Source organism: Myodes glareolus, chromosome 16 (assembly GCF_982192425.1).
Source record: "Myodes glareolus chromosome 16, mMyoGla1.1, whole genome shotgun sequence".
Taxonomy (NCBI): Eukaryota; Metazoa; Chordata; class Mammalia; order Rodentia; family Cricetidae; genus Myodes; species Myodes glareolus.
This window is the reverse complement of record NC_142041.1, coordinates 28,285,106-28,302,113: the sequence shown is the minus strand read 5'-3', so window position 1 is coordinate 28,302,113 and position 17,008 is coordinate 28,285,106. Positions and strand designations below refer to the sequence as shown.

Sequence of the window (17,008 nt, the reverse complement as noted above, 5' to 3'; positions counted from 1 at the left end):
ACATACAGCCCCTAAGGAAAACCCTCCCTGTCAGCAGTCACTCTCCACTCCCACTCCAGCCTGACTCACCCACACCCTTTCCATCTCTGTGGATCTGACACTGTGGTCTCCTGTCTGGGTTTTCCCTTAGGGCCAGTCTCAGGTTCATCCTGGTCAAGGCATGTGCCAATTGAGTGACATTCCTTCCTACAGGCAGACCACAGCCATACATTGGTGGCCACCTGGTGTGATGGTTACTGCCGACTTGACAGGCTCTACAATCAGCTGTCTCGGGGAGGGACAGCCTATAGATTAGGTTGGCCTGTGGGCACGCTTGAGAGACATTTTCTTAGGTTCCTGAGGTGGGAAGATCTACACTTGTAGTGGTATTCCACTTGTATTTTAACAAATAAAGCTTGCCTAAAGATCAGAAAAGTAAAATAGCCACACTGGCCAGCTTCACAGACCAGGCAGCAATGACACACACCTTTAATCCCAGTAGCCACACTAGCTTGCCATAGAAACCAGGCAGTGGTGATGCACGCCCTTAATCCCAGAGCTACAGAGGAATATAAGATGGGAAGAGACAGCTCTCTGTCTCAGTCATACTCTGAGGTTTCCTGGAGACAGGATCATCATTTCGGACTGAGGTAGAGCTAAGAGCCAGTGACTGGCTGCTTTGCTTTTCTTACCTTTGGGTTGAACCCCAGCATCTGTCTCTGAGTTTTTATTAATCGTATTCCACACGCTGAATACGGGTGGCACTGTTTCATGAGTTTGGCCTTGGACAACTAAAAGGAGAGCTGGGCACACGTCCCTGGCTCTGCTGACTACAGACGCAACCACCTCCCTCAAGCTCCAGCCTCCAGGACTCCCTTGCCACGGTGGACTGTAACACGGAACAGCGAGCCAAATGAACCCTTTCCTCCTCAATATGCTTTTGTTGGCAGTAACAGAAGAAACCAAGACCAGGACACCGCCACATCCACGCTTCTGTGATGGCGAGGTCGCTTTGGAACACGATTTCCAATCCCTTTGGAAATATGCTGAGGAAGGAACTTCTGGGTTAGATATACATTGTGCGTACACCTTCCGGTTCTGGGCTCCATACCAGGGTCTTGCAAACCTAGAGGCAAGCACTCTACCACTGCGCTTTACCCCAGCCTGGCTGGGTGGACATTCTATGTTTTCCTTATTGAAGGCTCTCTCCTGCTTCCTACTTTTTCATGGTTATTGGGGCGGGGGGAGTATGGAGTGGGGGAATAAACCTAAAAAGGGTTCCAGGAGAGTGGTTTTTTTTTTTGAGATGTGAATTTCAGAAGTAAAATTGAAGCTACCATCACTGTACCCTCTTTCCAGCGCAGGGGGAACTTAGGGTCAAGGCTGACACATCCACTGGAGACTTGGTGTCAAGGTAACCTGCAATTGGGCACCCATTCCTGTCACTTCTACCTGCTACTGATACCTGCCAGTCCATTCCTCACTACTCTGAATCCCCCTCTAGCTAGCTCAGCACACAGGGAACCTCTGTGCCCCTCTGGGGGAAGCTCCCTCCTGGCAGCGCTGGTATCTGAGTGTTCTTCCTCATGGGGAATTGGCCTGTCCATAGGCCAATCCCCCCCACCCCCGTCTACACACACCTAGACACCACCTTCTGTTTGCCTGTGCTCCAGGTGGCTGAGGCACAATTCTTTACAGAAACAAGGAGAGCCTTCCAAGCTATTTATAGCACTTTGTACCCCCTCCCCACTGTAAACAAACTCCAAGGAGGAAATGACAAAGTATCATTTGTTTGGTTGCTGGCCGGGTTACTCATTGCTGACAGGCAGCCAGACAGCAGGAAGACGGACTCTGAGGTGAGACCTGCATTCAAACGAGTGTCCCTCATTAGCTGGGTTTGACCTTCACAAAGCCGTTACTATCGGTGTGTCAACAGTCCCCAAACTGACAGGAATTAAAGATTCCAGCTGCCTCAAAGGGTTACTGTGGAGATGGGGTAAAGCTGTACACAGAAACACCCTGCAGCATGCTACAGAGGCATAGGAGGGACCCCCGCTGCATGCTGTACCCTGAAGAGCCCGAAGACAGGAAACACATTCCCCATTTTTAATATATGCAGTCTGGCAAGGCTTTCCAAGAATCAAGTCTTTATGTGGAAATAATGTATGTCTGATGTGAAGGAAACGGGCTGAAACAAAATGGCACCTCCATCTCTGACCACTGGGTGCAGACACCCTAGTGTGACTTGGGACAAAGTCACACCCCAGCCCTGCCCACCAGGATATCCTGAAGATGCCTGGAGCTGTGTCTATTGGTCTTGTTGGCAGTGGGCGGGGAGTGAGGGGTAAGGGAGGTGGGGGAGGGGTGTTGGGGAGTATCCCGCGGGAAGCAGGACCCTGCTCTGAGGTGCCCTGGCGGAGCTGAAGATAGTGAAGTGGGCTTGGTGCTCTCGTGTGTGGCTCTTCATCCTCAGCCCCCTCCTGCACCTTCACCTCCCTGTCCGTGTGTGCTCTCAGCTGGGCTGCAACCACATGTGTGTCCAAGTCTGCTCCTGGTGAGCAGTTCCCAAAGAGCAGCCGGAGCCCAGCCGATCCGCTGGAAGCACCTGGAAAGTGTGACACTCGCGAGTGTCTTGGCTGTCTCTCCATGGCAGCCTGCAGAATCTGGCCCCAGCTTCCTTAGGGACAGCGTTATGTGTCCTCATATGTTGAACAGGACCTGCTGGTGATTGCTTAAAATGAACAAGGACAGTCACAGTGGGGTACTGCACCACACCTTCTGCAGGGCTTCAGATGTGTGTAGCATCTTTCCTGGAAGGGTCCCAGGCCTTGAAGGGTAGCACCTACTTGCATGTAGAGGTTAGGGTTTACATCTGCAGCCATGTGGTCTCCATCTTAGCCTCTCCAAAGCATTAGCAAGAGAGGGGCATCCCAGGCCCTTGCACACTGCATCAGCCAGTCTTCTGTCCACTTGCTGTGAGTTCCAGTGAAGAGATGATCCAGGCAAGAGAAGGGCAGCGATTCTCTGCTCGACCCTCAATATCCCAGGGCTCCGATGCCAGCAGAGCCATCAAAACCACAGCTACCTCTTGCAAAGCTGCAGCTACCTCTTGCTAGACACTGCTTCTTCTGGCTTTACCCATCCGGCCATGGCTTATATTGTCGTAGATGGTAGAAAGAGGAAGAAGAGGAAAGAACAGATTTAAAACATGCAACCATTTCCAAGATTCCTACCATCTATACAGCTCCAGGGCAAAAGGGGCTTTCTGGCCTCCATCTGATTTTGGCAACTTTGGACAGCTGTTCCCTGGTAATGTCAAAAGGAAAACTGAGGTTTGGGAGATGAAGCAGCACCCTGTGCATTGCTTAGGGAACAGTGGCTGAGCTAGGCCCAGGCCCACGCGTTTCTAGTGCTTCCGCTCACTTCAAAAAGGGACTTCAGGTGATGGTGACATAGCGGACATATTCCCTGGACATAACCCAATGAGGGTAGCTGCTGGCACTTACCCCACTCCCCCATCCCCGACGGTGCCATGTCCACACCCGCTCTAAGGACCACTCAGGTGGAGCCGGAGATCTCACTAATGACTGTTTGGCTCACCACACACGTTATCTATCATACATCCTGACATGGCTCCCACTGGCTAGCTGATCAAGGGCCATAGTAAGTCTTTCTGTGGTCTCAGAGCCAAGTGAGTCTGGTGTGGGGCAGATGCTCAATCAATGTCCCAAGAACGAAAGGATAAAAAAGGAAACTTTGTTCTTACAAATTCTGCCGGCCTTCTTGGAATGGTGTGGGTTAGAAAAAGGTGGCCAGAACATTCCAGCAGGATGCTGGGCAGAATGCCTCCCACTGTGCAGTGGACAGGAAGCCCACTGGGCAGGGTTCCTGCCAGCTGAGTCAGGGAACTCCCTTACCCTGATGACCCACAGACAAGCAGGCCACTTCTGCAGGGCTACTGAGAACAGAGGTGGTGATTCCTGAGGACTCCGGCCTGTCTCAGACTGAGTGCTCCTAGTAGCTTGCAGCTGTCACTGTTCCAGATGAATCAGGGCTTTCTCAGTGGTGTTCAAGGGACCCTGGTCTTGCAAGAACACCTTAAAAACCACCATGAGAAATGCCACCAGCTCTGTGGCCCATGAAACGGCCCAGCACAGTGAAGGTACTGAGGTGCCTCATTGCAAGGACAATCTCATGCCTTTGGCTCTGACTTGTGTTTGCCAAACCTTCCTGATAGAAAACCTGGCCCAACTTCCACTAACCCTCCCGTCAAAACCTAACATCTTGTGAGACTAGTGTTCCACAGAGTGCATTCTGGAAATTACTGGAATTATTTGGAGGGCTAGGAACAACCATGAGCAGAGAAGGGTCCCCAGAAGAGACGGTGACGGCTCAGAAAGGATGCCGGGACTCTTGCCAATCAGCTGCATGGGAGGAAGGGGCTCAGAACCACCTGAGTGCAGTAAAGGTAAGAATGGCGTCACCCAGAGCCTGTCTCACACCAACCCCGCTGTCCAGCCCTCAGATGAGGTCCGGGAGGCCTGTCCTATAGAAGCCAGCTCTAGCACACTTGTCTCACAGGTGCCCACCTGAGAGCCGTGCTGATCATGTAGGCATGCAAGACGGGGTAATAGCAGGCAGCACACCCATAGCCTCAGACTCAAATGCTGGGGATTTGAACCTCAGCCAGGGGTCACCTCTGAGGGCACTGGTCACCCATGACAAGTGGCACTACTGCATCTAACTCTAGAGGTGGACAGGACGGGGAGGGCCTGGGCATGCCGGCCACCCGCTCTGACACACTCAGCACTGATGTGCCTCCTGGGTCTACTTCCTCATGTGCAGTGTAACATTAACCAGTGTGGAGGACAGATGACCGTGCCAAGAAGCTTGGGCACATAACACGAACTTAGCAAGCATGTCTACTTAAAGCAGTGGTTCCCAACCTGGGGGTTGCAGCCCCTTTGCCAAACGTCTGCCTCTAAAAATATTTACACTATTACAATTTATAACAGTAGAAAATTACAGTTGTGAAGTAGCAACAGAAATCATTTTATGGATCTGTATTAAAGGGGCACATTCGGAAGGTTTTGAACCACTGCCTTACAGGGTAGTTAGCAGACAGGAGCCTTCCCATCTACTAACAGTTTTAGTGAGCAGGGGATTGGAGGAACAAGACACCCACTGGATCCACTGAGGCTCTGGGCAACGTGGTGGTCAAGGCCTCTAACAGCCAGGATGGAGGGACCAGGAGGAGCGGTAGAAGAACCGCTGTCTGCTAGGCGCCTCCTGTGGACCAAATGCTCGAGGTACACAGGCCTCTCTCACCACATCCCTGGCCAGCTGTGTGGCCGGCCCTGGCCCTGACCCCAAGTCCACAGCACAGAGCCTACCCTTTCCTGCTGTTCCTGAGACTGGGACTCCCTGCTCACAGTTTTCCCATCAAGATTCTCCAGACATCTCCAGCTTCTCTCTTATACCCAGCACCCAGTATAAAATAAAAAGAGTGGATTTGAAAAGCCAGTCTCGCCCTTAATATGATACAGTAGAGAATACACAGGCCAGTTAACTTTTGAGGGTCACAGCATTAATAAAGTAGAAAAGAAACCCCAAAGTTTCTACGTCACAGTCTTCTGAGCCCCCAAAGTTCTCTCTCTTTCTCTCTCTCTTTCTCTCTCCCTCGGTTTTTTCGAGACAGGATTTCTCTGTATAGTCCTGCTGCTCTGGAACTTGTTCTGTAGATCAGGCTGGCCTTGAACTCACAGAGATCTGTCTGCCTCTGCCTCCAGAGTGCTGGGATTGAAGCCCCAAAGCCTGAGACAGTGCCTCAGTCTCCAGCTATGTGCAGAAAGTCATACCTGGCTCTGGAGGGCATCATGGGGCCCAGAGCCTCATCTCCCTAGCTCTTTACACTGTGGGTAGGGAAGGCAAAGGCCACAAAGGAGGAGGGACCCACACAGTGGGTCTCCAGGCTTTCCAACAGAGGAAGGCATCCTGGACACCTGACATCTGCTGCTTCTGTGCAGTAGCTGCAGTGAAGAGAGAGCGTAGTGCTGTACACAGCGCAGAAGAACCATGTGCATATGTAGGGACACCAAGAAACGCCATGACTGGATGACCAGGAATGAGTCAGAAGTTGTTGTTCTGTAACAAATGGTTTCATGTGTCCAAGGCTGATCAAAAATTCACTACGCAGCCAATGAATACTTCGAACTTCTGATCTTCCTGCCTTCACCTCCATGAGTGCTAAGATTATAGGCACATATCATCACATCATTTATGTGGTGCTGGGGATTGAACCTGGGTCTTCATGCTAGACAAGCACTCTACCAACTAAGCCTCATCCCCAGCTACAGGAGGAGGTTTTGTAGCAAGATGTAGCAGTCAGGGCTTACCTTCCACCTCACTCCCCTATCTGTGGTTAGTGTTGCTTAAGCCACTGCAGGAACTACATTTCCCAGCCTGCACTGCACCCAGGTAGAGCCATGTGATGACTGAGGGCCAATGAAGCATGAGTAAAGGCATTTAGAAAGACGTTGGGTCTGTCACTTCCATTCTCCCTTTCTGTCTGCCAGAAGCAAAGACTTTAAAACTCCTGAGGATGGTAAGTCATCGGGGGTAGTAGGGGTCTCCGAGTCACTGTATGAACCCCACTATCAACCAGGAGCACACTAATGGAATGCTGGGAGAGACTCAGTCTCCACCCACAGGAGTCCTCAGTCTCTCTACCTATAGGTCAAGTATCACCAGAGCTGTTCTGGTGGAGGGGCCAGTGAAAGGGCCAATATGTAAAGCGGCAGTTTTGGGCAGTAGCTTGGGCCCCGGCTGTGTGCAGGGGTGTTGATGCTCAGGGTGCTCACACTGAAGGTCACAGCAAAGAGGCTCACGTACAGGGACTGTTGCCCGGGGCCCTGGTGTTGCTGGCGCTGCTCTCAAAGGAAGAGTGGAAGTTGTGAATGGTTTCCTGTAGAATCTGCCTCTCACGCCCCTGTGGACAGAACGGAAGCACACACAGAGGTCCTATTAGATCTGTGGCTGTTCATCGACTGACTGTGGCCGAGGCTCAGAGCACACTTGGAAAACCCTGACTGCTCCGGAAGGAAACGACTACCTAATCACCGGGCTGAGTCAGACCCAGTCAGAAGCTCCCAGCACCCACAATGACGGCTGCTGAAGGGAAACCCTAGGGCAGGGGTCTTGTCTCTAGCTGAGGTATGACTCGGGGGGAAGTCCCACCTGGCTCATGGGGAAAGTTTCTCACTTGCCCAACTTCAGGAATGCAATGGGATCCTCACAACAAAGCCCTAGCCCCCAATTTTGATGTGGGGAAAGGCAGAGGTATCTGTTTCCTCAGCCCTAGGAGAGCTCCCCTCCCCCAATGTCCAGGTGAGAAGCAGCAACAGACACATACAGATTAAACATGAACTAAAACCCAATAGCCCGGGTTCAAATCCCGGCTGTCCCATTTGCCTCTCTGCCTCTCCGGGCCTTGGTTTCCTTATCTGTAAGTGGTGCAAGGAGAGTAGCTCAGCAGGTAGGGTCCCACCATGGGACGCTGCAGGGCAGCTGGGAGGCTCTGTTAGGAACCTTAGTGCATGCAACAGCCCTAGTCCTGATACTATGGACAAGACAGGGAAGGAATGCCATGTCCTGAGATTCCACCCACAGCTAGTCTGATCCCAGGGTTCTAGTCCACAGTGTTGTCAAACATAATACCCATCCCTCATGGTTGAAACCACATAAGGAAATACATATGTAAATTGCGGGAGAGGCATCTGCAGAGGGAACAGGCTACATGGGGAGGTAGTGGGCTCTCAGTTATGAGAAGTGTGCAAGTAGGCCGCCTCTGTCACCCACCAGAGGAGACACAGAGGGACCATCATGATGATCCTGGTGGTCTTCGGCATTTGAACAAGGCGGGTAGGAAGCTAGAACACAGTACCTTGCCTGCATTCAACTCGGAGATGGCGGCCAGAATCTGCTGCCGGGAACCATCCGTCTTAATACCCAGCTCCTGCAGGTCGCCGTCGGTGAGAGTGAGGAAGGCTTCCATGTCCACCTGGGGAGAGAAGGGACACTCTGTGGGACACTCTCCCCTACTGCACATGTGCCACAGGAGGGGCTGTTGAGCCTTATCTCTATGAACCCGTTATGACTCACTACTTCCAGGTCCGGTCTGACTCTTAAAGACGGCCAACCGTTCACAGCCCTAGCCCTTGGCTTTCCAACAGAGGCATTGTGGGAAGATTGGGACATCTTGGGGACAGGGATCTGAAGGACTCAACGTTCTACCACTAGGAAGGGAATCCCCATGTGGCTGTATGCAGCAATACCAGACTCTGCACAGCAAACAGGCTGCATGGGAGCAGTCAGCACACCCTCCCCTCCACAGGACAAGAGAGGTGCACGCTGGGGAGAGGCAGAGTGAGAGACAAGCAGGGGCAGAAGATGAGAGAAGGGCCATGAGGGACTGAGGCAGAGATACCAGCAGGGCCATGTGCCCCTTGTCTGTGCAGGTGATATGCTGCCCGCCTTGCCGGCCCAGCTGGGTGCTGGAGATGGCCCTGCTGTAGGAGAAAAGCTAACAGACTTCTGCTCCAGGAAATGGGGCTGAGAGATGGTCAAAGGGGCCCAGGTAAAGATATCCCACAATCCCACATGTGGGACAGCAGCCTGAAACCCAGGAGCCAGGAACAAGCTCCCATGCCCAACAAACCCAGTCCCGTGCACTGGACCCTGCATACAGAGTGTGGGTGTGGTGGCTGGGTAAGGGTCACACACCTCATCAATCAGAAGCGAGGTACACTCTGAGACAGTCTATGGACACGTCAAAGCAGAGCAGCCAGGAATCAGGAGACGGTTCTTGGAAACGAGGAAACCTCTGTGGGAGTCTCAAAGGCCAAGGAGACAGACAGGACAGGACAGGAGGGAAACCGAGGAAGAGGGCTGCACACACATCTGTGTCTGGAGCTTTCCCCACATCTCAGGTTTGGTGGGGAACATAGTGACAGTACTCAAGACAGCTGTCACGTGCCAAGCTGCCGGCAGACTCCTACACCAGTGGCCACAGCCCAGGGCTGGCGGCCTGCAGGAGGTTTTATTGGGCGAATACAGTGAACTTTAAAATCTGATGGTTCTATAACCCACCTGCTCTACAATTCACCAAATACAGCTGTACTTAAAGTATGCATCTGGATTAGCACACCTGGCATCAGGCCATCCTTCCAGGGAAATGGCCTCAAGTATCCCAGGCTGACTTTGAACTTCCTGCCTCCACTTCCTGAAGGCTGGGGTTGGGTGCATAACCACACCTGGTAGGCGCAGTGCTGGGAGGTGAAGCTAGGACTTCAGGATGCTAGGTGAGCAGTCTACACCTGAACCAGACCCCAGCTTTAGGACATTCTCATTCCCTGTCTGGAAGCCTTTACCCAGCGGCAGTCACTCTGAATTCAGCCTCAACATCTCTCTCTAGGCCCCTCCCCCTCTCTCTTTCTCTCTCTTTCATATCCCCCAGATACTCTCACTCTTTAGTCCAGGATGATCTGGGACTTGCAGCAATCCTCCTGCCTCTGTGATCCGAGTGCTGGGATGACAGACATGAGTCACCGTGCCCATTTGAAATGTGGTTTTTGAGTGCTTGTAGGTGCTCACTCAGATGACCCTTGACACTGTTTCTAGACACTTCCCAAACTCGGATTCACATGTGGCTTGTGAGAAGCCCATACAACATACTTGCTTTCAATACAGTAAAGTGCCTGGTTACAGACTTCTATCACAAAGGCAGACTCCGGCCCCGTGCCACTGGGAAGGACTCAGATGCAATAGTCGCAGGCGGACAGGAGGGAACCACACATGCAAAGTCTTTGTTTTAATGATAAGTCTTAGTTGACACCCAAGAACAACACCCTTACCTCTTGCTCCTCAAAGATGGGCTGGTACTTCTCTAGTGATAACTTCTTAAGTATTCCAGTCAGTTCGTCTTTGTGAAAAAGAGATAGGGGTTAAACACACACACACACACACACACACACACACACACACACACACACACACACACTTTGGAGTCTGGTAACACAGCAGGAGTGGGTCTTGCACTTCTCTAGGATTAGTATGAGCCCCTAAGGAGTCCTAGCACAGAAAGATATCTTGGGGTTGTACCCCAGGTGACCGAGACTAGATATGCTCAGCTGTACTCTACTTTAGGGCAGGTCCTAGCTCTCTAGAAAGCCAAGTCAGTCTGTGGAGACCAGGGTGACCTGGGCTGATGGTCCCGGGGCTGCAGGCAGCTGCAGATGCTATGGGAATGAAAGCTGCCAGTGCAAGAGTGTGCATTCAATGTGGCTGAGGCCAGAGTTCTCAGCCAGTGTGAGAATGGCATCAGAGTAGACAGGTGCGGCAGATGAGTTGGGGGGGAGGGGGCTCACATGCATGAAGCCCATGACCTCCCCAAAGCAGGGGTGGCAGAGCCAGAAGGACTTAAATCAGGGTATGAAGGTTGGCACCAGATAAGGTAGGGCAAGGAGAGGACCCAGAGCAGTGTATGGGACTAGAAGAAATCAAGGACATGCTCCGGAGGGACTTATTGGACTAGAGACACCAGACAGAAGACACACAAGCTGACAGCCAAGGTGGGAAAGGAGGAGAAAAGGGTGGATGAATGGCAAGGAACAAGATGCTGTTTGACAGAGGGGGACAGAGACATCTGACAATAAATGAAGGAACAAGCTATGCAGATTTCTGAGGGCAGAGCATTGGGTGGCATCCAGGGGGCGTGAGCAGCAGGTGCAAAGGTCCTGAGGTAATGAGTTCAAAGAAGGTCATGGAGGATGGGGTTCTTCTTCACTCACTCAGTAGTGACTATCAGTGTGGCGTCTGCGTGCTGAGAATTCACGGGTGGGGAGGTCGCTGTGACCTGAACCCCTGGAGTTTTGCTTGGACCCACCGATAGAGTATTTACTGCTCCCTCAGCTGGGTGGTGAAGATGAAAAAAGTTTCAAGCTGCCGGCTGAGGTCTGCTGAGATCTGGAGAAAGCATTCCCAAAGCCCCTGGGTCCACACTCACCGGAAGCTTGCTCCAAACATCTTCATCAGATGAACCAATTAATGTGTTTTTCTTAAGCTGGTTTGAATAGAGCCTCCCCCACCCACTAGCAGCTGAAGGGTACTGACTTGTCTCGTGCAGAGAGAGATGGAGCAATTGGGTTTGGAGGGCCTTCTACAGGTGTCTGTGCACATCAGCACAATAGCCTATACTCAAATCCCATTTGAGTGCACTAACAACCGGGGAAGGGAAGAGATGTAAGATCTTGGCTGGTACCATATGCCATATGCGGTACCTGTGCCGCCAGGTCACCGCGGTGGAGGAACAGGTGTGGACTGGGACCTCCGGGGACTCACCCTCATCTGTGATGGTGCCACTGCTGGAGCCCCCACTGCTCTTGGACTGCCGATGGGAGGACGAGGAAGACACCGAGGATTCCGCAGCTTGGCCTTTGGGGGAGGGCGAGGGCGTGAGGGTAGGGGATGTGCTTTTAGAGGCAGCAGACGTTCCAGACGGAGGTCGTTTGCTGGGGTCCAGTTTCTGCACAGGGCATAAAATAAGAATTGAAGCCATCACCGGTAGCTGGAGAGGATGAGAATGGATGCTGTATCTTGGAACACAGTGGTACCTACTCAACAGTGCGTCTAGCTGGGATTGGAATGCAGAGCAGCAACAAGATCAGGAAGCCTGGGCTTGGGTGCCAGGAGGGGTAGGGTTTGTACCTAAACACGACTGAGCTTCTCATGGAGTTAAGCCCCTCAGATTTACCAGTGCTCCACAGTTTTCAACCTACAGATTCTACACATTCTACTAAATTTAAACATTTCATTTTCACATAATCTTATGTAAATGATACTTATAAAATGTCAAATTAAAAAGTCTAATTGTTGGGGCTGGAGAGATGGCTCGGTGGCTAAGAGCACTTGTTGCTCTTGCACAGAGGTTCAGTTCCCAGCACCCACGTGGCAGCTCAGACTCCAGTTCCAGGGCATCCAAATCCTTTTCTGATTCCCGTGGGTACCTGTAAACACACGTGGTATAGAGATACAGATGCACACAAAAAGCTCATACACACAAAAGAGGGTTTTTTGTAATATTCTAATTGTTTATTATTAGCATACTACTAGCATAAAGAGATGCAACTGACCTCATGTATGACCCCTTTATTCTATGAACTGCAGTACTCTTGTATTCTGTGGACTGCAGCCCAGCCTTGGCCTCCTATTCTGAGCTTGCTAAACTGGTTTATTTGCCCTGGGCATCTGCACATATTCCTTACAGTTTCCTATATGGTCGGGCACACTGCCTAAGGGCAGAGGAAGTTTGAATTCTTCCTTCTACTCTGTCGCATTTTCTTCCCTCATGGTACAGGTTGTCAGCTGTAGGCACCCTCTGTGTGGCAGCATTCTAGGGTGTGACAGCATCCTAGTTCCCCATCAGGGAAGTGCTTGGTTTCTGGTCTACAGAGTGAGTTCCTGCCTCAAAAACAAACAAAGAACAAAACAGTCCCAAATAAATGTGTGTAGAGCTTTAAAGTAAGTGAGGCAGAAAACAATAGATCTAAAAAGAGAATAACTGCCCCCCTCCCTGTTGTAATTACAGATGTTACCACTCCTCTGGGGGAATCGATGGAGTCAGGGAATCAGGATACAGAGCACATGAACCATGCTACCAGCCAACCACGCCAGGGACATTCACAGAGTCACCCTTCCCAGAGACAGTAAGAGAATTCACATCTTCTTAAGTAGCTATGGGACTCTCACCAAGACAGATCACACTCCAAGGCATAAGGCAGACCTTGGCACGCATACAGGAGGGGAGCAGAAGTACAGTTGAGCCGAGCTACGTATCAGTAATAGGGAGATTCCCAGAAAACCCTCAGATGACTGAAAAGTTAAAACAAAACAAAAACCAAGGAAGCATCTAATAATTGGTCAGGACCAAGGTCCAGATTCAGCTGTGACTGATCATGGATGCTCCAAGCATGACCCTTAGCTTTATAGTGAGGAGGGGAAGACTCCCTCTCACCCTGGCCAAGATCAGGGAACCAGCCAGAAGCCAGCCCCATGCCTACCTCACCAGAGCAGCGAGCCTCCTGCTTCAAACAAAGTACAGAGTCCAGATCTAGGGGGCTCCAGAGCTAAGGCCTAACTCTCCTCTTCTAAGGGAGCGACTGAAAAGCACTTCACCTCTTCACTTGCAACAGGAGACTATTTCTGGGACCTCCGATCGGGGCAGTGGTCTCTAAGAGCCCCAGCTGAGACGGACTCCCCAGCCCTCACCCTGAGAGTCAAGGGCAGGAGGCCAGGACGGAGAGCGTCAGGACACTTGGAACTGGATCGTTCTCCCGATGACTGCTCCTGGGGTACAGCTTATGACAGCTGATTTCTTTTCATCAGACTTGTATGTTGTTAGAGTTGACAGATATGGCCATGTGAGGTAACAGTTAACAACTGACATGCCTATTTCCAACAGCAAAGCTAAGTGACATTTAACACTGTTAACAAAACCATCAGGATAGAAGAGAACATTTAGACAACAAAGGAGAAAACTATCCCAAAAGCCCTCAGCTAGGATACTTATTTTGATGAGTAGCTGTGAGTAGCCAAGTAGAAAATGTGAAAAGAGAAATACACTACTTATATAACTTTCGGTGTCTGATAAAGAAAATGCATCAAAATATCAGGAGGAACTTTTCTGTCTATAGCTGAACTCTAAAATAAACGTAATTATACAGGTCCTTCACATAAATAATTCTGAACATAACAGAAATAAGTTCATGTGTTAGGGAGAAACTTCCGGAACCAAATTATAAAAGGAACTTAAATGTTGAGGATTTGCTGAGAGAGACTTGGGATAACGGAAAGTTGTGGAGCCAGTCACAGCTGGGGGTGTAGCTCGGTGAGTTGAGGGTTAGTGCAGCAGGCTGTGCCTACCCTGTGAACAGTGTGTGCAAGGTGAATCCCTATCCCCACTGAAGAGATGAGGCGAACACAGGCCTGCAGCGAGCAGATACAGACCTCTGCAGGAAGCTTAGGAGTGGCCATGCTGCAGTACCCCGAGGCTCCCTCCAACCCCACACCCCGGTTCCACATGTGGGTCACAGGAGAACAAGCACCTTGCTGCTGGAAGTTCCACTGGAAGAGCCACCACCACTGCCCACGAGGGAGGCTGGAAGCTCAGGCGGGCTGGAACCCAGCGCTGGCCCCACGGGACTGGACCGCTGGCTAGGCTTCTGCTCAGACAATCCAGCTGCCTTTTTCCTCTGAGCAGCGATCTGGGACAAGACACTGTCTACGCTGCCACCTGAGGAGACGAAGACAGGAGTGAGCACCAGGGCAAGAGTCCGTCCTGCCTCATGGTGGATTGTGAGCTGGCTCAAGGCTCTGCTGCGAAGAGTTCTACACAAGGGCTCAAATGGGCTGGGGGGGGGGGGTGCTGCTGTCATGGTGAGAAGCAGGGTGTGCAAGAGCCAGCTTGCTGTTGCTCGTCCCAGGGCCGGCATCAATAAATCCCTAACCCACAGAACTCTGAGAGCTCAGCTTCTAATGGCATCCTAATTGCCATTTTCCTTCTCAGCTTCCATGGAGAGGGGTTGGGATGGACACATAGACACACATACACATGGACACACAGAGACACTTAATTCCTGGGGCTGTTCCCAGGAAGCCACTGGCAACAGGAACTCATGGAGCATTGGTGTTGGTTACTCCCTGCCAGGAGCCCCTGGCAGCACTGGAAGATAGGGCAGACTGACTAGCTGGGTCTAGTGGTGCAGGCCTGGAACTGAAGCTACTGGGAGGACTGAGAAGGAGGACTGCAAGTTCAAGGCCTGCCTGAGCAACTTAGTGATTGCCAACCTCACGGTAAAAAAAAAAAAAGGAAGAGACCCATAGGGTGGAAGGAGAGAACAAACTGTTCTCTGACCCCCACTCTCCTGTTATGGCACGTGCGCACGCATGCGCGCACACACACAGGCACACACACAGTCACACCACAAGATAAATTAATTCTTTTTAAATTTCGGGAGGCATTATTTGCATGAGCAGGACTATGGGACAGAGTTCACTCAGAAGCAGCCGCACCAAGATCCAAGTGCAGGGTGTAGAGTACCAAAGAGCAGCAACAGACATATGCATATCCTCCTGAAACACTGGTGGTACAGAAGACACCCCCCAACACCCACACCCACACTCCCACTCCTCAGGGCTCTGCAGCAGACAGCCTGGGTTCAACTCAGAGGTATACAGACTCAGGTGGGTCACTGGAAGCCCGGCTCCCTCACCTGTAATATGCAGAAGATAACATAAACGAATTGTTCAGCGACCATTTAAATGGCTCAGCATCGTGTCTGGCACAGTGTCCAATAAACCATTCTGGCTATAAATATTCATAATATGTACAAAATAAAACACTGCAAAGTTACAGCAAAAATGTTGGTGATGAGTGAGCCCTTGGGGGTGAGCTTATGTTCCCTACCCCCAGCTTTTCTGTCTTTTGGCTCATCTGGTCTTTGAGGTTTTTCTCTGCCAGATACATACATACATACATACATACATGTGTGTGTGTGTGTGTGTATGCCTTATATGCCTTATGTAGTGGCATGCCACGATGGGTCCCTGTCAAAGAGCTGGCTTTGGCCAGTACTTAAGGTCTTTGGGAGGACTTGAAAGTATTGCTGTGGCTTAGAACTCTTGGGTCCCCTGCTTTGACATTTCCTCGCCTCCAGCTTGCTGGGTAAGTCTGGGTATGTCTCTTTTCCACTCGGCACTTGGGTATCCTTATCTGTTTGATGGATGGTAGAACAGAAGTCCCCTGAGGCTCAGCCTTCAAGAAGTTTGCACCCGGAAAGCCCTTGGCATGTTTCTCCATTTTTTTATAACGTTTTCACAACGTTAAACGTAAGAAAACCACTATGGACTTGACTTCTTCCTTCTCCATTTGGCTTCATCTTGGGAAAATGAGTGAAAACAACCCTAAATTGTTAGTTCATTGAAAGTTCTCCAGCCACACCAAGAAACGGGCTGGAGTGCAGCCATTTCTGGTATTGAGTGTAGACGGAGCTCAGAGCCAGTCTGTATCCTGGCCAGGGACCATGCCACCTCCCCGAGTGGTCTGTGGCTACTCACCTGAGCGGTTATGCAGCTCCCCACCCAGTCTGCTCATGCCTCCAATGCCACTGGCACCTCCTGAGGAATGAGGTGAATGGTTGAAGCTCCCAGAGCTGGCAGGGGAGGTGGGGCTTCGGGAGATGCTGGGGAATTTCACTGGCCTGCCAGCAGCCTGCAAATGCAAGGTGGGACCAGTTAGGGCTGGGCCTTTCTTCCTGCATAGCAGCAGAGCAGAGCATGCACGCATGCCGTGCCCACCAGGGTCCCTCCCCCATGGGAAGAGCTTGCTCCCACTGCTAACAACCCATTAACTCAGGATGAGCCCAACACTGGCCACTCGACTTCAGTCTCAACTACAGTGCCCTCCAGGAAGTGTGAAGGAGCCCACTCACTGAAAGCCACAGTATATCCAAGACCTGGGTCCAGCTTCCCTCTGTCATGCTACCTCTGCTGCTGAAACATCCCCTACAACTAAAACATCTCCTGAAACACATCCTCCAACCCCCTTCCAGGAGGTGCCAGTGTTCTGACCACTTCCCTCTCCAGGAGGACCTGCTCCACGCTGTGGCACAGACTTCCTTGCCTGCTGGGAAGTCCCTTCGCCTCCAGGCCCTCCACCAACCATCTCCCTCACTCTTTATCATGACACCTCATCCTTTGGACTCAAAGGCTTGCTCCTGCCCCAGCACCCTGAACATCCACAGAGTCTGACCACAAACTGAGTGCAAGCTCACTCTAACCATCCACTCTGTTGATCCTCAATGGCCTGCTGGCCACTCAGACCTGCCCCTCTCTATGGCCTGTCCCCAGTCCTGGCCTGGGAATACTAGAAGCACTCCTAAACATAAGATAAAAATAAACAAAATCAGAGCAGAAC

At 51.3% G+C, this 17,008-nt stretch overlaps 1 protein-coding gene across 2 annotated transcripts in view; it reads right to left on the bottom strand.

Annotated features, from left to right (window-relative positions):
• Positions 1 to 2,071: 2,071 nt before the first annotated feature.
• The window catches only part of Anks6 (ankyrin repeat and sterile alpha motif domain containing 6), a 36,163-nt gene continuing 21,226 nt past the window's right edge, over positions 2,072 to 17,008 (bottom strand). Inside the window, exons 10-16 of one of the 2 annotated variants that reach the window (XM_087897134.1) lie at positions 16,150 to 16,303; positions 14,139 to 14,326; positions 11,377 to 11,560; positions 9,891 to 9,958; positions 7,922 to 8,038; positions 6,871 to 6,967; positions 2,072 to 3,131 (exon numbers count right to left, since the gene is read on the bottom strand). In XM_087897134.1, the coding sequence (XP_087753260.1) occupies positions 3,082 to 3,131; positions 6,871 to 6,967; positions 7,922 to 8,038; positions 9,891 to 9,958; positions 11,377 to 11,560; positions 14,139 to 14,326; positions 16,150 to 16,303 (858 nt within the window). In that variant the 3' untranslated portion in view covers positions 2,072 to 3,081. Of the gene's footprint in view, positions 3,132 to 6,870; positions 6,968 to 7,921; positions 8,039 to 8,760; positions 8,871 to 9,890; positions 9,959 to 11,376; positions 11,561 to 14,138; positions 14,327 to 16,149; positions 16,304 to 17,008 lie in introns of those variants that run through there. The other variant, XR_014997301.2, reaches the window with a different exon arrangement.